Source organism: Pipistrellus kuhlii, unplaced genomic scaffold, assembly GCF_014108245.1.
Source record: "Pipistrellus kuhlii isolate mPipKuh1 unplaced genomic scaffold, mPipKuh1.p scaffold_m20_p_13, whole genome shotgun sequence".
In the NCBI taxonomy this organism is placed as follows: Eukaryota; Metazoa; Chordata; class Mammalia; order Chiroptera; family Vespertilionidae; genus Pipistrellus; species Pipistrellus kuhlii.
In genome coordinates, this window is record NW_023425438.1 from 18,645,323 (window position 1) to 18,666,489 (window position 21,167).

The following is a 21,167-nucleotide window of genomic DNA, read 5'->3' on the forward strand; positions in this document are numbered from 1 at the left end:
ATCAAGTGTCCATACTCTTTGACATAGTAATTGTCTTTCTTATATTTATATCCTAAATTATCCAAATTTGGGGGGCGGGAGACACACTATGAATATAAAAAAAATATTAAAAACTTGAATGCTGAAATGAAAGAGAATAGTTTTTTGCCTTTAAAATGACATTAAAGGAATTATATAACAAAAGATGCTTGACATGTTAAAGAAAAAATAAATACATTAAATTATTTATGTTGGTTAAAAAAAGTACTGATTTTTATTTTAGGCAGCATTTTTTGCATCCTTTTTTGCAACTTTCTGTTCATTAGCTATGCATGAATACATGTCTGCAAAAATTATGGCAAACATACCTACAATTCTATGAAAGGGAACAGAGAATTCACCAGCAGTTCTGAGTCTGTGGCCATCATGGCTGCTTTTCTGCCAGTTACAATAGAGAATGAAGGGACTTTTATTTAGGCAAGTTAAGTATCCACTAACTTTGACATGGGCACTGTTTTGGGATTCCTAAAATGGAGTCCAATCTGCTCTCTACTTCAGCTCTGGTCAAGATGATGTACATACTGCACCGACAAGGTGGAACCCTGCATTTGCAATTTCTATCAGTAGTTTATTATTACAGTTTGATAATTATTTGAAGGGGCAAACTGAAGCAAGATTTTTGGGGAAATTTCTTATTTGATACTAAAGCTATTAAAAAAAAAATTAGAATCAAACATTTATCCTAATACTTTTTTAAAAAAACAGGTCCAAAAGGCTCAGCCCAGATCAGCATTAACGTTATATCAAGAACTGAGTTTGCTGCATGCCAATGAGCTGCTCCTCAACAGGGGCTGGTTTTGCTATTTGAGGACAGACAGCCACCATGTCGTGTACACAAGAGAAATGAATGGCATAGACAGAGTCTTCCTGGTGGTTCTGAATTTTGGAGAATCATCACTGCTAAATCTAAAGGAAATTATTTCAAACATTCCCACAACAGTGAGGATAAAGTTAAGTACCAATTCCACCAAGAAAGGAAGTGAAGTTGACACGCAAGCCATTGCACTGGGCAAGGGAGAAGGATTCATCTTTGAATACAATACAAAGACTCTCCTGCATCAGCAAGCAGACGCCAGGGACAGATGTTTTGTTTCCAGCCGGGCGTGCTACTCCAGTGTGTTAAACATCCTGCACAGCCTTTGCTAGACATCTCTGCGGAGGAGGTGAAGACACTGGCTTTCCGTTCTACTCTCAGCATTTGCGGTAACTTAGTGTACAGTACACTGCTGGGCAAACTTTACAGACAATCATTAATTCTTAAATATATCTGCAGCTTGAATGTAACTGCTTTAGGAAAGGTTCTCAATGTTTTTAAAGAATAATGTTTAAAATAAAATTATCACATGCAGGAACTTGTAACTTTTTGACAAGGCATCAATAGAGATCATCAGAACACCTCAGGACCCCAGATTATTACAAAGATCTAATTCATTTTAATGTGAAGAATGTTCTCATTCCACAAAATACAGGCACAGAAACTGGAGCATGACTTACCACTAAAGTGTCTAAAAATGTTCACTAGCATAGAGGCAGGACCTTGATTTGCAAACTGTTCAAATGAAATTTTAGTAAAACAAACACAAAGCTGTTTTGATGGGGAGAGGGGAGTGCTCTACTGCCACCAACTCTTCCTTACCCCCCTCTCCACATCCTCTGATTAGAAATCTATTTTCCTAGGTAAGGGGCATATACACCAAGGAGAGAACAGTGTGAGATGTATACACTGAACAAAATTAGGAGAAGCAAATTTTAATAAACTATTCATTTACTTATAAATATCTCACTTTTGCTAACCCAACTGCAAATAAAACTAGGAAATACTTCCATGTATTTCCAATTTCCACAGAATTTCAGAATCTTACATATTTCTTAAGAGTCTCGAAAACACCAGTGCTGTCAAGTCCAAGTTCCTCATACAGGAATTTAATCTGGGCTGTAATCTAAAAGACACACATTAAAAAATTAGATGGAAGGCCTTGGTAGTAAAACTCCAGTGTCTAAGTCTGTCTGTCCATCTTCTTCACCTAACCCTCAAGTCAGCAACTTACGGTAGGGCCACTTTCCTTGGGACAGAGGCAGAAGGCTGCCACCGATTAAGGTTCAATTACATGAAGAGAGCTCACAAGCACTAGAGAGAGCCTGCTCCTCTGACGGACTCAGTGTTCTTCCTCACCCTCCTGGTCTCAGTCACAGACCTGAATGTGGCCCACCCCGCCCCAACCACTGAAATGTGGAGCACACTTCTGTCTGAGGATCTGTCAACTGAGAGGGCTGGACAACATACCTTTTTGTGAGAATCCTCAATCACATGATTGCCTCCAGGCTGAATGTCTAAAATAATATTGGGGGCCTGATAGCCTGAAAGAGTTAACATATGAAACAATTAGAAAGTTCTTGGCCCATTTCTGCTCCTCCCCCCTTTCTAAGTAACCTGTGAAAACGATAGAGAAGGAAAAGGCCTGAACCATCACTTCCAACAGAGAGATGGGAAGGGGCCGGCAGGAGCAGGACCATAGGGAGAAAGAAGGCTGTGACCGAGGAGGAAGCCACTGGCCCTGTGAAGTCTGAGAGAGTCTTGAGACCCAGAAACACCCACTACAGCAGTGGTGAGAGTGAGACAGAGCTGGGCACAGGGCAACCGTCTGGAAACATGAATGTGGGTCCTCCCACCTGGCTCTGAAGGTCTGGGATGTATTGGCAAGAAAAAAAGGTAAGAGCTCTTGTTTAATAAAACACAAAGATCTAGAGAAAATTAAAGCCATTAGTTTGGGCACTGAGGCTCCAGAGCAAAAACTTCAGAACCCTTTTTTTTCTTTTTTCTTTTTTAAAAAATAGATTCTCAAGAGTAATGGCTCAATTAATATTACTAAGTGTACCAGTTAATAATGCGGATTTTTTCCAATAGATGGAGTTACACATATGTTGCTATATATGTGATTTGATATGTATGCTATTTTATTGTATTGACAGCAAGATTCAAAACTTCAAATGTCAAATTTTCTGAAGGTGTTAACATCATAGATATTTTTATGCTTGAAAATGTCAAATTTTGTGCCAAAAAAAGAGCATTTGCAGGAAGTTTTAATTCATTATTTTGAAGAAAAGTGCTGCTAAAAGTTATATACTTCGGGAAGCTTATGGTGAACATGCTCCATCTCAAGATACTTGTCAATGCTGGTTTAAACACTTTAGAAGTGATGATTTTGATGTGAAAGACAGAACGTACAGATCAACCCAAAAAGTTTAAAGACCAACAATTACAAGCATAATTGGATGAAGATATATGTCAAACTCAAAACCAATTTGCAGAAATATTAAATGTTGCTCAGCAAACAATTTCTGATCATTTACAAGCAATGGGAAAGATTTTGAAGGAAAATGGGTGCCACATCAACTGGACGAAAGACAAATGGAAAACTGAAAAGTCATCAGTAAAATGTTGCTTCAAGCGCACGAAAAAAAAGTATTTTTTGCATCGAATTCTGACTGGCAATGAAAAGTGGATTTATTTTGAGAATCCCAAATGCACAAAATCATGGGCTGACTCAGGTCAACTATCAACATGAACTGCAAGGCCAAATCGCTTCGGAAAGAAGACAATGTTCTGCGTCTGGTAGGATCAGTAAGGTGTGGTGTATTACCAATTCCACCAAGAAAGGAGCTTTTAAAACCAAGTTAAACGTTAATACTGATCGTTACCAACAACAAATAGTCAATTTGAACCATGCTTTGATCGTAAAACTACCAGAATGGGCCAGAAGACACGGCAAAGTAATTTTGCTTCATCATAACACACCATCACACACTTCCAATATTAAAAGATCTTGCCTGGGAAGTATTAACCCATTGGCCATATACACCAGACCTTGCTCCTTCAGATTACCATTTGTTCTGATTGATGGCACACGCACTTTCTGAGCAGCACTTAAAAACGTATGAAGTGGAAAATTGGGTCTCTGAATGGTTTGCCTCAAGACAAGAAAGGTTCTATTGAGACAGTATCCACAAATTACCTGAAAGATGGGGGAAATGTGTAGCTAGCAATGGACATTGCTTTGAATAAAGCACTTTTGATGTTTCTCTTGAAATTATCGTGTTTGATTACAAAATCCTCATTATTAACTGGTTATAAAGTGTGCTTTAATTAGTAGTCAACATAGAAAAAACAATAATTTGTCCCAAATCATAGGTTGGTAATTTGGTCTGTACATGAAATGAATTCCTCTGAGCAGTATGCTGAAGGTAATAGTCTGCTTAGCTATGTTCCTGCTTCTTAGTAGTCCCTCACCTTCACCATTGTCCTTAGCGTGCTTCATAACGGCTTCTTTGAGTTTCTCAGTGTAGTTTACAATTCCTTTCAGAGGTACCCGTTCATCATTTTCATAAGCTGTGATGTGAACTGAAGGATAATGCTGTAAGAAAATGAATGTACAAAGAATGTATATTATTTCTTATGGCCACTTTCTATCTTACAAATTATGAAAAATAATTACCTCTAATTCCCCCCCCCCCCCCAATGCTACATTTCCCCCCTTTATTTGATATTCTTGAGAAATCTATGGTATTAGAGTACTAGACTACTCATTATCTGGAATAGTATTTTCTCAACCAGAGAGACCATGACCCTACTGAAACCAGCATGGAATATGAGCAGCGGCAGTGCTGAAAGGTGTCTGGGTTTTATAGTAGAAACAACTAAAGGTCTACTGAATTCTGGCCTGAGCTCAGGTAAGTGTCCTTTTGATCATCTTCACTTGGTCACTTGAGATAGTAATATCGTAACTGTCTTTCACTACCTGAGGTTTAATATTTTGATATGGGCAGTAACTTTTTATGTAGCTCCTATGTTTTTGATCAGATGAAGGATTCCCCCATTCTTCTAATTCTTCTAATGTCAGAGGAAGTGTAGTATCCATCATGGTGTTGAGAACATCCAAGAAAGGTGCCTAAAAAAAAAAAAAAAAAAAAAAAAGCCAAAGGGACTTAAACTTTGACTAACAAATTGGTAAAATGAGTTACAGGGAAATATACATTATGAATATATATGTTGACATGAGAGAACAGAGCTTAGAAAGCAATGTAGAAGCCAGGAGCCGCACACATTCCTCAGTCCTTACCCAGCACCTGGGCTTTATATCGGCTTTTTAGATGTTCAGACCTCTTAAGTGATATATATACACACACACACACACACACACACACACACACACAAAGGGCTTATATTTTAACTAGAGGCCCAGTGCACAAATTCATGCAAGGGTGCTGTCCGTCCGGCCCCACCCCCTGGTGGATTCCAGGTCAAAAGGACAATTTGCATATTAGCCTTTTATTATATAGGATTTCACATATTTTGTGCCTTTTATTCACACACACACACACACACACACACACACACAGACACACATACCCATTTTTATATAAAAGAAATACCACTTCACATCTATTAGGAAAGCTAGCTATTAAAGAAGGAAATTCTCACACATGCCACAACACAAATGCACCTTAAGGACATTACCTAAGTGAAATAAACCAGTTACATAAGAACCCCATTTCTAGGTGGTACCTTAGTAAAATCCAGAGAGACAGAGGTAAATGGTGGTTCTCAGGGGCTGGGGAAGAGGAAACTGAAGAGTTGTAACTTAATGGGTATAGAATTTCAATTTTGCACAATGAAGAGTTCTGGGAAATTAGTTGCACAATAGTATGAATGGACTCACACTGTAACTTAAAAATGGTGAAGAGGTGCCCTGGACAGTTTTCTCATGGTTAGAGCATCATGGGCTTAATTTGGTCAAGGGCATGTACCTCGGTTGAAGGCTTGATTCTCCCACCCCTCGCCCCAGTTAGGGTGGGTGTGGGAGGAAACCAATCAATGTGTCTCTCTCACCTCAATGTTTTTCTCTCTCCCCATCACTTCCACTCTATCTGAAAATCAATGGGAAAAAAATATCTTTGGGATTAACAAAACAAATGGTGAAGAGGTAAATTTTGTTATTTTACCACAATTAAAAATAAAAAATAAAAACTCAGCAATACATGAATTAATTTTCTTTCACCATTTGGATATTTTACATAAAAATAAAAGATAAATGCAAATTGAAGAAAATATGGAAAATATCCAACTTGAAAGAAGAGAAAAATCACTCATTGGCTTATATAGTGTTAAAACATTTAATAAAATGGTAGCTGCTTTTTTTTCCACTTAATTTTATGGTCTTTTCAGCTTTCTCTTGCATTAACATTAACCACATGGGCAAATGGAATTCTTTTTGGGTGCCTAGCACCTGAACTCCTTTTCTGCAGTTAGAGTATCCCAAACCTTGTGAGCAGAGGTACTAAATGCTAAGTAGTTCCTTTCCCAGCTTCCCCTCCAGCGCAGAGGTAGCCACATGACTTCAGTCTACCAATCATACACAATGTGCTCCAAATTCTGAATGGGAAGTTAGTGACTGAAAGAAGTAGGGACCACAGAGAATGTATTCTGACAAGATTGCCACAGCCATATCAGGTTTCTAAGAGCAGTTGGGGGGGGGGGTGGTGGTGGTGGAGTTCCCTGGCAGTTTGAAGTGACTTCTGCCTGATCCTGGGGGTAGTGATAGCTTCATGGGATAGGTTAATGGTATATTTCAGACATGCTTCTGGTTGTGCAGCCTCTAAGACTGGTTCCATACCCACCCTCACCCAATACACTTCAATAAATCCTTTTTCTGCTTAAATTAGTCATGTGCTTCTAATTAAGAACTAGTGCTTCTAATGAAGAACTACGGTTCTGATGCTTCTGATTAAGAACTGACTAATAGTTGACTCTGGTTTGCTCAGTGGATAGAGTGTTGGCCTGCGGACTGAAAGGTCCCAGGTTCAATTCCAATCAAGGGCATGTACCTTGGTTGGGGGCACATCCCCAGTGGGAGATGTGCAGGAGGCAGCTGATCAATGTTTTTCTCTCATCAATGTTTCTAACTCTGTCCCTCTACCTTCTTCTCTGTAAAAAAATCAATATATATATTTTTTTTTAAAGAACTGACTAATACAGATCCTACTAATATTTTTGGATATATATATACTCTATTATTGGAATAATTGAAGATTTCAATTCTTCACTATTATAAGCAATCCTATATAATAAAAGGCTAATATGCTAATGACTGAATGATGGAATGACTAGTCACTATGATTCGCACTGACCACCAGGGGGCAGGCACTCAATGCAGGAGCTGCCCCCTGGTGGTCAGTGTGCTCCCACACAGGGAGCGCTGCTCAGCCAGAAGTTGGGCTCACGGCTGGTGGGCACTGTGGCAGTGGTCGAAGCCTCTCCCACCTCCATAGCAATGCTAAGGGTGTCTGACTGATGGCTTAGTGGGCCTAAGCCACCAGTTGGATATCCGTCCAGGACTCCCAAACTGCGAGAGGGCGCAGGCCAGGCTGAGGGAACCCTCCCCAAGTGCATGAATTTCATACTCTGGGCCTCTAGTGTGGGATAAAAATCCTTACACATACATTTCTGATTTCCTTCCTAATTTCTAAAAGTCAAAGGTTGAAGCTTATTTATAGTGCAAATAATTTTTCCATTATTATCTTTGTGTTAGGTTTTTCTTCCCCTATCCGTATTTCTATTAAAAAAAAAAAAAGCCAGATGTTCAGTTCAGAATTATTTAACACGTATTTTATACAAACCCACAGCATACACCCCACACACTCAAAATAAAAAACTTAAAAATATTTTACTCTGCTCACCCTAATAATTTTATTTCCTAAAGCATCTAACCAAGAAACAGGAGAGATGAGCTGCTATAACATCGTAATTTTGGACAGAAGGAAAAGGCTATCAAGCATTTTCAGAATAAGGTATTTCAATTGAAGTATAGAAAAACTATCCCTAAGGACCATTAAAAATAGAGTAAAACCAGAGAGCCCCTAAAATCAGGACTGAAAGGTTGATGGGCAATGGAATAAAATACTTGGTGCATTTCAGAGTCCCAGGGCACTCTGCCTTACTTCCCGAAGCTGGTGAGTCTTATATGCTTTGTCTCTTACACCAACTCTAAATGTTCTCACACACACACACACACACACACACACACACACACACAATGGGGATAGCTATTAATACCCTTCAATTGAAATCCTTAAAACATAATAAAGAACACTGTCAGGGAAAAGTAAAGGGCGAGTAGTTGGATTAAATTAACTTTAGAAGTTCACTCAGAGCTATAATTCTTTGTTTGAAATTGAAAAGCTTTGTTACACTCATATGCTATGGTCAATCAGAATTTTTTCTCAGGGCAGTGTATGGCTTCATGCCTCCCCATTCTGTAAACAATCAGAGACTGAGTGTACTCACCTCCATAGTCACAGCTCTCAGGAGCTCTGGCTTAGAGTTACACAACGCTCCCACAAGCACCCCTCCAGCACTGAAAGCAGTCAGGGTTGTTAGACTTGGCTGAGAAAAGCCTTGGTCATGAAGCGTCTTAATGCAAGCCTCTAAGTCAGCAAGGCCATTGAGTTTTTTAGTTAGCCGGCCATCAGTGTGCCAGTGGAGGCCTAACTCACCACCACCCCTGAAATTAAATGGCAAAAAGGTTTTAGTGGAGAGAAAAAAAAAATAATAATAATATAGGTCGGAGTCAGCAAACTATATCATGGGCCAAATCTACCCAGAGGCCTGTTTTTGTATGGCCCTCGAGCTAAAAGCAGTTTTCACATTTTCAAAGGTTGGAAGAAAAAACCCCAACCAGGAATGTGCAGCAGAGCCACATGTGGCTGCAAAGCCTACAATGTTTATTATTTAGTTCTTTAGAGAAAAAGTTTGCTAACCCCTGATGTAGACAATCAATAGACATGTTTTGAGTGCCTGCCTAGTATTTACCAGACATTGTGCTAAATGCAGGCCTTAAAAACATAAATAAGCAAACATCCCCTGCCCCAGAGAAGATCATAATTTTGTGGGGAACGAAAACAGCTACCAAGAAATCTGGTTGCTGCTATTACACAAATGTATTTAAGGCAGTTGTTCTCAACACTTTCTAATGCTATGACCCTTTAATAGAGTTCCTCATGTTATATCTGTGTTTTCCGGTGGTCTTAGGCTCTACAGCAGTGGTCCTCAACCTGTGGGTCGTGACCCACAGATTGAGAACTGCTAGCAGGGTCGCCTAAGACCATCGGAAAACACAGATATTTACATTATGATTCATAGCAGTAGCAAAATCTTAGTTATGAGGTAGTAACGAAAATAATTTTATGGTTGGGGGGTCACCAAAAACTGAGGAACTGTATTAAATGGTCGAAGCGTTAGAAAGGTTGAGAACCACTGATTTAAAAGGTGTCTCAGAAGTGGAAGAAAGAACATCCATGTGTCAGGAACACATATGCTTAATATGGAGATAATACATAAGTGGAAGGAAGAATGTAAATTCCCAGAGAAAAAGCAAGGATGACATCAGGACACTGCATGAGCCAGGGCACCGAGGGAAAGCAGCCTGTCGCCTGGAAGGACAAGCAAGGCTGGCTGTGGAGTGTATGGTGGGAGCACAGGACATGCGTGGGCAGTGATAACAGATGTCTGTACAGAGATGAGAGAGGTCATCAGGTTGTTAAATACTATACTGAGAAATCTGGACTTTATTATGGAGATGGGGAGTTAGTGAAGGATTTTAAGCAGAGACACAATAATATTTGTGTCTTGAAAACAGCTAGAATAAAATAGAAATTAGATTGGAAAAAAGGAGTTCAGTTTAAGAGACTATTTTAGAAAAACCTAAACTAGGGAGAATTAAATGGAAATAATGTTACCAAATAAGCAGAGACAGGTAGTATTCTAAAAATCCTAAAAGTCTGATACAATATCCTAAAAAATGGACCCTTTTGTTTTTTGGTTCAAATAATGTTACCAAGTTCCACCGCCAGCATAGGTGTAGAAATCCATAAATTCAACACAATTGAAAAAATAAAGTTTTTGCTCATGTTATTTTGGACATCTGTCACCGTGCTCTCACACTCATATGCCAGGATAAATATGCAGACTCACCGAACATGGCAATATGCTAATATCCATCCATCGTCCACCAGCGCCCTCCTTTCAGGCCTGAAATTCATTTTCAAGTCCATGCCATAAGCTCCATACACATGGACCAGGAGAGGTTTTTTCTGCAAGTCCTCAGAATCTGTTTTGTGGAAGATAGTCATTGGCACTAATCTTCCATCCTGGAAATAAAGATTTATTATCTATGTAAAAAAGAGTATTTTCAAACAGTTTTATCACCTATTTTATGTTCTGCTTACTGACGCTGAGCAGAACTTTAAGACGAAGAGTTATGGTCTCTTAAGAGACCATATTTACATTATGATTTATAACAGTAGCAAAATTACAGTTATGAAGTAGAAACAAAAATAATTTTATGGTTGGGGGTCACCACAACATGAGGAACTGTACAATACTTGACAAACAGTAGGCTTGCAGTAAATGGGGGCTGACAGTGGAGATTACAAAGACTTACCTTGCTTTTGGCTTCTACACGTAAAACACGACTAGTCTTTGTGATTGGGTCTTCATGTCCAGTTTCCTCAAACAGTTTGCCTTCTGCGAACTTATATATGTAATATTTTGGAGGACGTATTGGAGAGCAAAGCTGAAAGGGACAGTTCTTTGGGTCTGAATTTGAATCCATTATGAATCCACAGGCCCAAGGAGGGAGCTAAAAAAATAGAAGTTATTTTTACTCTTTATCTAGACACTAGGTATATTAATTAAATTTCTGGGTCTGCTTGAAACAAGATAATGTAAACATCAGGTTCTATCCATTATCATATAATGCTTCATTTAAGGATTACTTTAGCACAACAAAATACATTTCAAGTAAAAGACAAATAATACTATACCAATGATCAATAAAATAAGGAAAATGATAGAAAATAGTTTATCATGATTTTGGATTTATATGAACTCTCTAGTAAAAAAGTTTATTTTGGGGCATAAACTTGGGCAATAAAATAACAGCAAAAGGATTAATAAGAGCAAATCAAATAGTAATTCAGAACCAAGCAACATCTTCAAGATCTCTGTCCTCATAGAACACGAAATCTCAGACATGTATTTTTAATAATTTACCCACCAGCCCACGCTCTGCTGCCCAGACAGCCACAGTGATGACAGTTATTATTCCTGGGTTACAAAATGGCGCAGCAGCACTAAAGCATTTACAATTTGTTTCTAACTTTAGCTCCTAGGCTAACCATTGTGCAGAACAAAACCTTTCCTGCACATTCACTCTGAAAGACTCAGAGCTATTATGATTAAGATTCTTAACTTTAAGAAAAAAAGGAAAGGAATCAAAATTTATTCTCTCAGAGCAGCAGGGTCCTGCTTCAAGCCTTCCACTAACATCCTTCTTACACCTTTTAAAGAACTCCGGTAAGCAGGCTGACAGTGTCTTAGAAATGGTACCAGGAGTCAGAACATTAAAAGAAAATTGCCTTTCTTTTCCTGAGTAATTGTAGAAGGAGCAAATTCCTGAGAAAATCAGAGGTCTTGGCCCAGCAAAGTCACTGGTGGGCACTATTCAGAAAGGATAAGTGGGGGATGTGTGCATAGAGAGTGCACCATTTAAATTGTAGAAACTACAGCCAAAGAGCTTATGTTTACAGAGCAAATTTCTTGTAATTAATCCAAAGAATCTATTTTCCTGAAACTAATAAGGACATACATTTGCAATATTTCTTTATAAGAGTCCCCGATTTATTCTCCTCAGATTGAGGATTATTTTCAAGGACAATGTATCTAAATGCAAGCTATAACCAGAAAGAAAAGTGTAATCATGAAAGTTGGGAAAGCTGGTCACATGAATGGAGCGAGCAAACCGAGTCCTTAGTGGGAAGGGAACAAACAAGCACCGCTGTTAACATTGCAACCAGGCCTCAGGCTGAGGGGACAAGGGTCCTCGGCCCTGAGAGGCACAAGTTCTGTCCTTTGGTGACTTTAAAAGTTTCTGTGTGATCCACATATTAAGTTGCTCTAGTTTTACACCAAGTGGTTCCAATAAAGCAATAAGTCCTTTGGGTGTATTAAACTAATGGATCAAAGTTAGAGTTTTAATTATAATAACAACTGTTCCAAGGCTATAAACTTTTTATTTTTTTATTTTTTATTTTTAAAATATATTTTATTGATTTTTTAGAGAGGAAGAGAGAGGGATAGAAAGTTAGAAACATCGATGAGAGAGAATCATCGGTCAGCTGCCTCTTGCACCCCCCCACTGGGGATGTGCGCACAACCGAGATACATGCCCTTGACCGGAATCGAACCTGGGACCCTTCAGTCTGCAGGCCGATGGTCTATCCACTGAGCCAAACCTGTTTCGGCGGCTATAGACTTTTTAAAGTCTGTCCAGCTAATGCAGAAATAAAGTATTAATGATCTCAAGAATATCTTAAGCCACATTTCCCACTTGGATAAGCCCGTAGTATCTACCATGTATATTAATGGACAGCACCCAAGAATAATTGTATCTTAAATGCGGAAAGAAAATTGGCCCAAAGGTTTTGTCCTTCGTATATAGTGCTGCCTATGCATATCAATCAGTGTAATGCAGTTCGTGAAAAGGCTCGCATCTGCGAAATCCTCTTTAGCACCTGCCATACAATACAGTATCTGATTCCATGTGATACTGACTCAGAACATTATACATGGCATAAGAGGTCCTACAGGTTGGGAGGGTTAGGGAATAAAGCAGAGGAAATAAACTAAACACATGATGCTTATTCTAATGGAAGTTATAACCATGGAAAATAGAAATACTGACAAAAAATATAAAAGGTCATATTTACTTAAAAGTCAAATCTTATAACAGAGTCAACTCATGACATTCCTAATTTTCTTAACAGAATTTTGTGTTATAAATGCACTGCTAGGAATTATATATTTCCTTCCATCTGTATTCACATAGATTGTGAATTAGAATTCAGTCAGCAAATAAGAATCTAGTAGATGAAACCAATAAAAATTTGCTAAAGTAAAATCACCATTTGTGTTTTAGGACAAGTCCTCTAAGACATCAGATATTACATTTGATAATTTGATTTTATGAGGTTGCTAGAAAATTTTAGGGCCTGGTAATTTCTTATTTTATATAACTATAACAATCTTAAAACTAATCTCCCTGCCTTTTATCTCCCGCTGCTTCAGTATGTCCTAATGTGGCTACCAGATAACCTCATGAAGCATAACTCACTCCTCAAATCACTCTCCTACCCTCAAATTTCATGTTTCCCCTCTTCATAATTTATGCATAAATTCATTACTGTGACAATCAAAGAACGTCAAACCATAGCGTCATCCCCCATAAATCTACTGTATAATAAAACAGAATTACTAGCAGTTTCCTGACCATTTTCTGAGCTACTCCAGCTTAGTGCTTCATTTGATAGATGTCCTCATCCTAGAATACCATTTCCCTTCCTACTCATCAAATTCCTGTCTATCCTCTTTGGATCTTGCCTATAACAACTATTACTGTGTATCCTAATAGTTATTTTATATCTCCTTCATTCTTGACACCATTTATTCAAACCACCTTCTACCTGCTCTTTGTTAGTTGAAGCTCATGATTAACTGTATCCTCCTTAAGGCTAGATATTTTGTCCTGCTGTCTTTCCACTCTAGAGTGCCCCATACAGTGCTCTGCGCATAGAAATTCAATTCCCGGTGAATTTCCAGGAATTGCATTTTAACAGAAATTGCGACAACACTGCAGTTAGGGAGGTGTAAGCGGTCTATGCTTACTGGCCAATTGGCTCCACAACCCTTTCCATATTAAGGAAAATGCAGGCCTCTCCTCTGTGCTTCAGTGTCTGGTGTCTTAACTCACATGTTAATGCGGCTTTAATACTGGGCATTAAGGGTGCCATTGTAAGTTCACTTGTGGAGGCAGATTGTCTTTCCTGGCAGCCACAGGCAAAACCAGTGGATCAGCCTGCCAGGGACATGTGCCAGCATCACAGCTGTTGTAGTGGAGACCATTGCCACCCCTTATTGAAAGAAATCGAAGTTCACTTTTCCTCATGCCCTGGTGAGAAACATGGCAGAGAGATGATGCAGATCCAAGCATGCAGTGTGGCACAAACACAGTAGGCACTAACTCTACTGGGGGTGTGGGAAGAAGCAGCAGGCAGGGGTTGGCACTAGCTGCCAAGTTGGCCTGAGTTATTACTATATCTAAAGCTATAGAAATAGGTGATCTATAGAAAGAGACCTACCTCTTAAATTTGATAAAGACCTAGTCATTTAAATTAATTCTTTAAGAAAAAGTACATTGATATTAGTAAAAATTTGATGTTCTGGTGAAGCTTAACTGCATGTATTTTGATTAATGGTATTGTCTTTTAATAATTAAACATACCTTCAGAGACCGAACTGAGTCATCAGCCAGACCAATCACATTAACATAAAGCAGATTGCTGTGCTTCAGGAAGAGAACACAGTGATCCTTAAACATGTCCAAGTCTATGACTTTGGTATTTCTCTTCATTGTGAAAAATAAGTCCCAATTCATTATAGCAGGTGTATCAGCTGCTGTTCTCATTAGCTGTGTGGAACAAAGTAAGAAGAGATCTAGGTAACAGAACATGATATCTACAAAATCCAAAGCCATAGATGAAACCACTGAAAACTAGACACAGTCTTCTTCACTGTCTTATGATGAGCTAACTGCATGTGGGCTGAAGTGTGACCATCACCACTGAATGATAGCCAACCAATGGACATTTGAGTGAGGGTACTGACATCCAGCTGACTATGGAAGCACCAGTGAGCCTCACTGACACTGACAGAACAGCCAGATGAGAACAATTCAAATTGCTAACTCACAAAATCATGAATTTATAAAACTTTGTTCTTTTATTTTTTTTTATTTTTTAGAGATATATTTTATTGATTTTTTTTTTTTTTTTTTTCCAGAGAGGAAGGGAAAGGCATAGAGTTAGAAACATAGATGAGAGAGAAACATTGATCAGCTGCCTCCTGCACAGCCCTAACTGAAGATGTGCCTGCAACCAAGGTACGCGCCCTTGACCGGAATCGAACCTGGGACCCTTCAGTCTACAGGCTGACACTCTAGCCACTGAGTCAAACCAGCCAAGGCAAAACTTTGTTATTTTAAGCTACTAGGTTTGCTTTTGGTAATTGATATAATCAGGATAGAGTATGCTTCATTTATTATCCTTTTTAGGAACAATTCAAATGGGACTGACTAAACACAGGATGGTAGCACCAATTTCTACACTTAACCAAAAGCCTATGAAACAATGAACTTTTAGAGCAAGAAATGTTGCTGATGGAAATGTGACACTTCCCAAATGGAGCTAAGGAAATAGGGTATCACCTTGAATTCTGTAGGCTCGCCAACATTAGTGAGAATGTATAGTTCATCATCTCTGTGTTCAACGTAGTAAAGGACCCCATGTATTCGCTTCTGGATAAGTACAGGTGGATCCCAAGGACTTAGGCCATCTATCAACCACACTTCAGAAGTGGTCTTGCTCATGATATTCATGGTGAGGAAACGACTGTCTTTTGTAAGATAAAGGTAAACAAAAAAGCTATACACACACATACATACACAGGGAGAGAGAAGAGAGAGAGAGGGAGAGAAAAAGATATGAAAATTCAATAAATTTCAAGTGCATGCTACCTTGTTAATGACAGTATCTTACAGGTGGTCAGTATATATATTAATTAAAATGCAGATAGAAAATAAAAATAACTGCTTATGAATTCTACTTGTAAACTAAAATCCTGCTATTATTTTTCTCATTGCCTCTAGAAACATTAAAAATAAATTTTCTCTAACATTTTATTATGAACATTTTTCAAACATGCAGAAAAGTTGAAAGAAAGAAATGTATGGTAAATACCTATTAATCTATATCAACATCACATACCTATGCATCATCTATCCATCTGTTCTTGAATGTATTTCAAGGTAAAGTACAGACATCATCTCACTCTCAATCTCATTAATAGATTATAGGGCTATAAACTTCCTAGAGGAAAATGCAATTACTAGAGGCCTGGTGCATGAAATTGTGCACAGTGTGTGTGTGTGTGTGTGTGTGTTCCTCAGCCTGGTCTGCACCCTCTCGCAATCCGGGACCCCTTGGGGGATGTCTGACTGCTGGTTTAGGCCCAATCCCACAGGCAGTCAAATATCCTTCTCGCAATCTGGGACCACTGGCTCCTAACCGCTCGACTGCCTGCCCAATTGTCCCTAACTGCCTCTGCCTGCCTGCCTGATGCCCCTAACTGCTTGCCTGCCTGGTCGCCCTTAACTGCTTGCCTGTTTGCCTGATTGCCCCTAACCACTCACCTGCCTGCCTGATTGCCCCTAACAGTCTCTGCCTTGGCCCCTGCACCTGAGACCCAAGCTGCCCTTCTCTGGCCACCACAGGCAACTGCGATTCAGGCTGGCTTTGCCTGGGCAGGCACCCAGGAACCCAGGTGGCGCAGCCCAGGCCTCGGCTTTGTCAGGAAGGACGTCCAGAATGACGTCTGGAAGACATGCAGTCTATCCGGTCTAATTAGCATATTACTCTTTTATTAGTATAGATAGTTTAGAAAGGGACTCAGTTACTTTGTTTTTCCTCTGTATTCATGCTGAATTTCTTTTTCTTCTAGTTTTTATAACAAACCGATCAACAGTTGGAAAGAAAATTCCTCATAATTCCACTAACCTAACACATTTTAATTATTTTATTTTTCTATTTTTTTCTTTTAAGGTTTATTTGTATTTCATTCATGTTTTTAAATAGATGTAATTAAAATATACATACAATTAAGGATTCTGCTTTTTTTTTTAAAATCCTCACCTGAAGACATGCTTATAGATTAATTTTAGAGAAAGGGTAAAGGGAGGGGGAGAGACAGAGAGAGAGAGAGAGAGAATTGGTCAGTTGCCTCCCGTATGCACCAAGATCAGGGATCAACCTGAAATCTTTCAGGGTATGGAAAGACACCCAACCAACTGAGCCACACCAGTCATGGCAGGATTCTGCATATTTTTTAATATATTTTATTGATTTTTTACATAGAGGAAGGGAGAGAGATAGAGAGCTAGAAACGTCGATGAGAGAGAAACATCGACCAGCTGCCTCTTGCACACCCCCTACCGGGGATGTGCCCGCAACCAAGGTACATGGCCTTGACCGGAATCGAACCCGGGACCTTTCAGTCTGCAGACCGACACTCTACCACTGAGCCAAACCGGCTTTGGTGGATTCTGCATATTTTTATGTCACATAATATCAATATCTCCCCAAACATTAGTTACGGTCTTTATGATTATTAAAAATCAATCTCATTAAAATAATCATTATCAGAAAAAACAAACAAAACAATGACTATATCATTGGACCAAGAATATTAGTTCTATGGCCTGGAATAATGTAATTCCTTTAGACCTAAGATTACTACTATTAATTAATTAATTAGGAGTTGTACAAGATTTTCTTTCTTTCTTTTTAAGATTTCCTTTAAGATCCTTGCCAGTTCTTATGAAATGAAGAGTAAAGTTTCTTGTTTTTGATATTGACTTCACTGGCATAAATTTATTAAGTTTTAAACCCCTTTTTTTTCCTTGCAAAATCTGTTCAGATATTGTCCAAACTATATTGTTTAATAATGTACAAAGTGACAGGATCCTTGTGTTAAGAAAAAAAATTGTTTCTCAATTACAAGGAATCATTCACTATCATTTCCTTCCAAGCTTAAGTGGTAAGATAGGGCATGAGTCCAGGAAATTACAAGGAAATAAAGACAAGCAGCTTTAATAAGAAATTACCAAAGTACCAGGGAAGGACCAATGGCCATCATGGCTCAAAGCAAAGCGATTTAAAATTCAGATAATCTCTATGAAATGAGTAGTGAATTCTGATACCATGGTATCTGACTTACAAGAGATTTATAATTGCTATATGACAACCCTATTAAATGTTCAATCAACAACTCCTCTTGTGTCACAGTCGAGAGAGAATGTGAGTAACTCATCATTTGCGGTCTAATGATGTGTTTGTGTTTATTCTGGAGTTTGAATATGCCTAACTCGTTTTGAATCTAAACAACTTACAAAAAGAATAATTACAATATTTTATCTGTTTCCAGCCAAAATCAACATTTTAAGTCCAACCAAGAGCAGCAGTTTATTTATTTATTTAATATATTTTATTGATTTTGTACAGAGAGAAAGGGAGAGAGATAAAGAGTTAGAAACATCGATGAGAGAGAGTCATTGATCAGCTGCCTCTTGCACACCCCATACTGGGGATATGCCAGCAACCAAGATACATGCCCTTGACCGGAATCGAACCCGGGACCTTTCAGTCCCCAAGCCGACGCTCTATCCAAAACAGGTTTTGGCAAGAGCAGCACTTTAGATAAATGGAGAAATAGTTTGGAGAAAAAGATTTAATTGTATTATTCTAGTACCTTGGGTCTTTTTCTGTGTAAAAACGTTCATTACGTTTGTTTTCACCAAAAGTGGCTCGATACACATCATGACAGCGAAGATTCCTTTGGAAGGTATAGAATAAAACATCTTCATATTCTTCATCCTTTACCCATTCTGGGAGGGGGGAAAAAAAAGAATTATACATAGCCAACTACTTACAGTTTTTGTTTTTTTTAAATATATTTTTATTGGTTTTGTACAGAGAGGAAGGGAGAAAGATAGAGTTAGAAACATCGATGAGAGAGTCATCGATCAGCTGCCTCTTGCACACCCCCTACTGGGGATATACCCGCAACCAAGGTACATGCCCTTGACCAGAATTGAACCCAGGACCTTTCAGTCCCCAAGCCAACGCTCTATCCATTGAGCCAAACCGGTTTTGGCTACAGGTTTGTTTTTTTTTTTTTTTTTTTTAAAGGCACAGTCCTAGCTGGTTTGGCTTGGTGGATAGAATGTCAGCCTGCAGAACAAAGGGCCCAGGCTCGATCCCCAGTGAGGGATGTGCAGGAGGCAGCCAATCAATGATTCTCTCTCATCATTGATGTTTCTCTCTCTCTCTCCCTCTTCCTTTCTCTCTCAAATCAATAAAAATATTTTTAAAAAGGCACAGTGCATTCTCAATTTGAGTGCCAAAGAAAAGAGATGTGTAAGTTTATCCCTGGAAATCTAAATCTAACATAGGTTCAACTGTATAGAACCTGTGTTATATAAACCTAAAAGCTTTCCAGAGAATAAAATATTATACTACCTCAATTCTAAACTTTCAAGTTGTTATCAGTCTCAGGACACTAAAGTTTATAAATAGGAGAGGAATGGATGTTCATTATTTAGGGAAGACTTTGGTAAAGTCATTTGTTTTTAGGAGATAAATTATGTTTAAATCTAAAACCTCTAACTTTAAGTATGAGGAAATATTAGATCATTTTCTCTCATGCCTAAATGTTTTCTGTCTGCTTTCAAGCCACAGGATATCTCAGACTACCAGATATCCTTTAAAGCTGGGGTTTTCTTGATCTTACCAGAAGCTGTCAGTGAAAGTTTTCACACAATGACATCGTGACTGCCACCTGGCTGACAGTTACTGTAAGGCAGCATTGTATAAAATGCATCCTGATTTTAAGAGAGGTTAAAATGTACCAAATTTATGTATTAGGATCAATTAGATAGGGTATAATTTCAATTCACTGCAAAAGCATCTAGTTATGAAACAATGGGGAAATTTATGACGGAAAATGAAAAAGGGAATATGGTCTAGATTTCTCAATGATCAGTGATAACATTTAAAGTTGGTTCTATTAGTAAAAATATCACAACTTCTACTGATGAGTAAGTTAGTTAGACGACATGTTCCGAAGTTTCTCTGGTAGTGACCTTGGGTAGTTTGCTATCGAATATATAAAGAATGGGCGGACCCTGGAATAGGAGGCACATAGTATGGACTGGAGACCACGGGGGTAAATGGATCAGGCACTCACTTTCTCATTCACTCTCATGGGCAAATAAAATGTTTAAAAGTGTGAACAATTCTCTACATTTGCTTTGTTAAATGGAAGACTGTTGTGGTTGATGGCTTACCAAAACTGGACACATTGGGGAAAGAAGCTACCATGACAGGCTGATCACTGAGCTTCACAACTATACAAGTAGATGCTTCAGAATCTTCCGTTCTTATCTTGGCAGCTACATATTTCTCATCAGGAGCAACTCTGATACAATCAATGAAAGGCTGGTCTAATTTAAGTTCCTCCAAATTGAACAATACCTCGTAATTATCACTGTCTGCTGCATAAAGAAAAAAAATGAAAGAGATAATGCCACAAATGTACTTAAAAATATTTTAAATTGTATTTCAATGTCTTCAATTAGCATTAATCTGCCTGGCTGGGTGGCTCAGCTGGTTGAGCATCGTCTTGTGTCACAAAAAGAATTGTGGGTTTCATTCCCGGTCAGGGCAAATGCAGGAGGCAATCATTTCTCTCTCTCTCTCTCTCTCTCTCTCTCTCTCTCTCAGGGCAAATGCAGGAGGCAATCATTTCTTTCTTTCTCTCTCTCTCTCTCTCTCTCTCTCCTAGTTTCCTGTAGCATTAATGGCAGCTTGATTTGCACAGAAACTGGCATTAGTTATTTAATATTATCCTATGCTATTCCATATTATGCTGTGCATCAATTTATGTGATATTATTCAATACCATTATAGCCTAGTATTTAAAGACCACATAGAACCTAGAAGATAATGTAAATGACATCGACTAATTGTACCTAGTACAGTACCTGGGATATAGCAGATGCTCAAAAAATGCTGGTTCCTATCTCCATTCTTCCTATCAAAGCTTTGAGTATGGCTGCAAACTATATCCTAAATAAACTCAGATATTAAAAAAGAGCCATTTAATAAATATTCAGAAATAATCTAAAAAATTTTTTCTATGCCATTGAGAATATCTAATTTCCTATGAAAAATGTGAAATCTGAAACATCAGAGTATGCTAAAAGGAAAAACTGTGGTATACCTTCTTCATCTTTTGAACGCACCAAGCAGCAACCTTCTTGGTAGTAAACAAAATCTCCATGTTTAATCTGACAATAAAAAGAAATAAATTGTTTATTTAATAATAATACATAATTATTTAACAA

The 21,167-nt window shown here is 38.4% G+C and overlaps 2 protein-coding genes across 10 annotated transcripts in view; one reads left to right on the plus strand and one right to left on the minus strand.

Moving 5' to 3' along the window:
* SLC3A1 (solute carrier family 3 member 1) overlaps window positions 1–1,764 on the plus strand; it is a 27,928-nt gene extending 26,164 nt beyond the window's left edge. Inside the window, exon 10 of the mRNA XM_036435189.2 lies at window positions 745–1,764. Within this exon, the coding sequence (XP_036291082.1) occupies window positions 745–1,185 (441 nt within the window). The 3' untranslated portion in view covers window positions 1,186–1,764. The remainder of the gene's footprint in view (window positions 1–744) is intronic.
* Window positions 697–21,167, minus strand: part of PREPL (prolyl endopeptidase like) — a 32,322-nt gene continuing 11,851 nt past the window's right edge. For 7 of the 9 annotated variants that reach the window (XM_045580698.1, XM_045580697.1, XM_045580701.1 and 4 more), the window contains 12 exons: window positions 21,044–21,110; window positions 20,109–20,315; window positions 18,512–18,647; window positions 15,414–15,630; window positions 14,433–14,618; window positions 10,536–10,733; window positions 10,067–10,242; window positions 8,381–8,597; window positions 4,836–4,985; window positions 4,328–4,451; window positions 2,324–2,397; window positions 697–1,979 (listed from right to left, as the gene is read on the minus strand). In XM_045580698.1, the coding sequence (XP_045436654.1) occupies window positions 1,890–1,979; window positions 2,324–2,397; window positions 4,328–4,451; window positions 4,836–4,985; window positions 8,381–8,597; window positions 10,067–10,242; window positions 10,536–10,733; window positions 14,433–14,618; window positions 15,414–15,630; window positions 18,512–18,647; window positions 20,109–20,315; window positions 21,044–21,110 (1,842 nt within the window). In that variant the 3' untranslated portion in view covers window positions 697–1,889. Of the gene's footprint in view, window positions 1,980–2,323; window positions 2,398–4,327; window positions 4,452–4,835; window positions 4,986–8,380; window positions 8,598–10,066; window positions 10,243–10,535; window positions 10,734–14,432; window positions 14,619–15,413; window positions 15,631–18,511; window positions 18,648–20,108; window positions 20,316–21,043; window positions 21,111–21,167 lie in introns of those variants that run through there. The other 2 variants (XM_036435186.2, XM_045580702.1) reach the window with 2 other exon arrangements.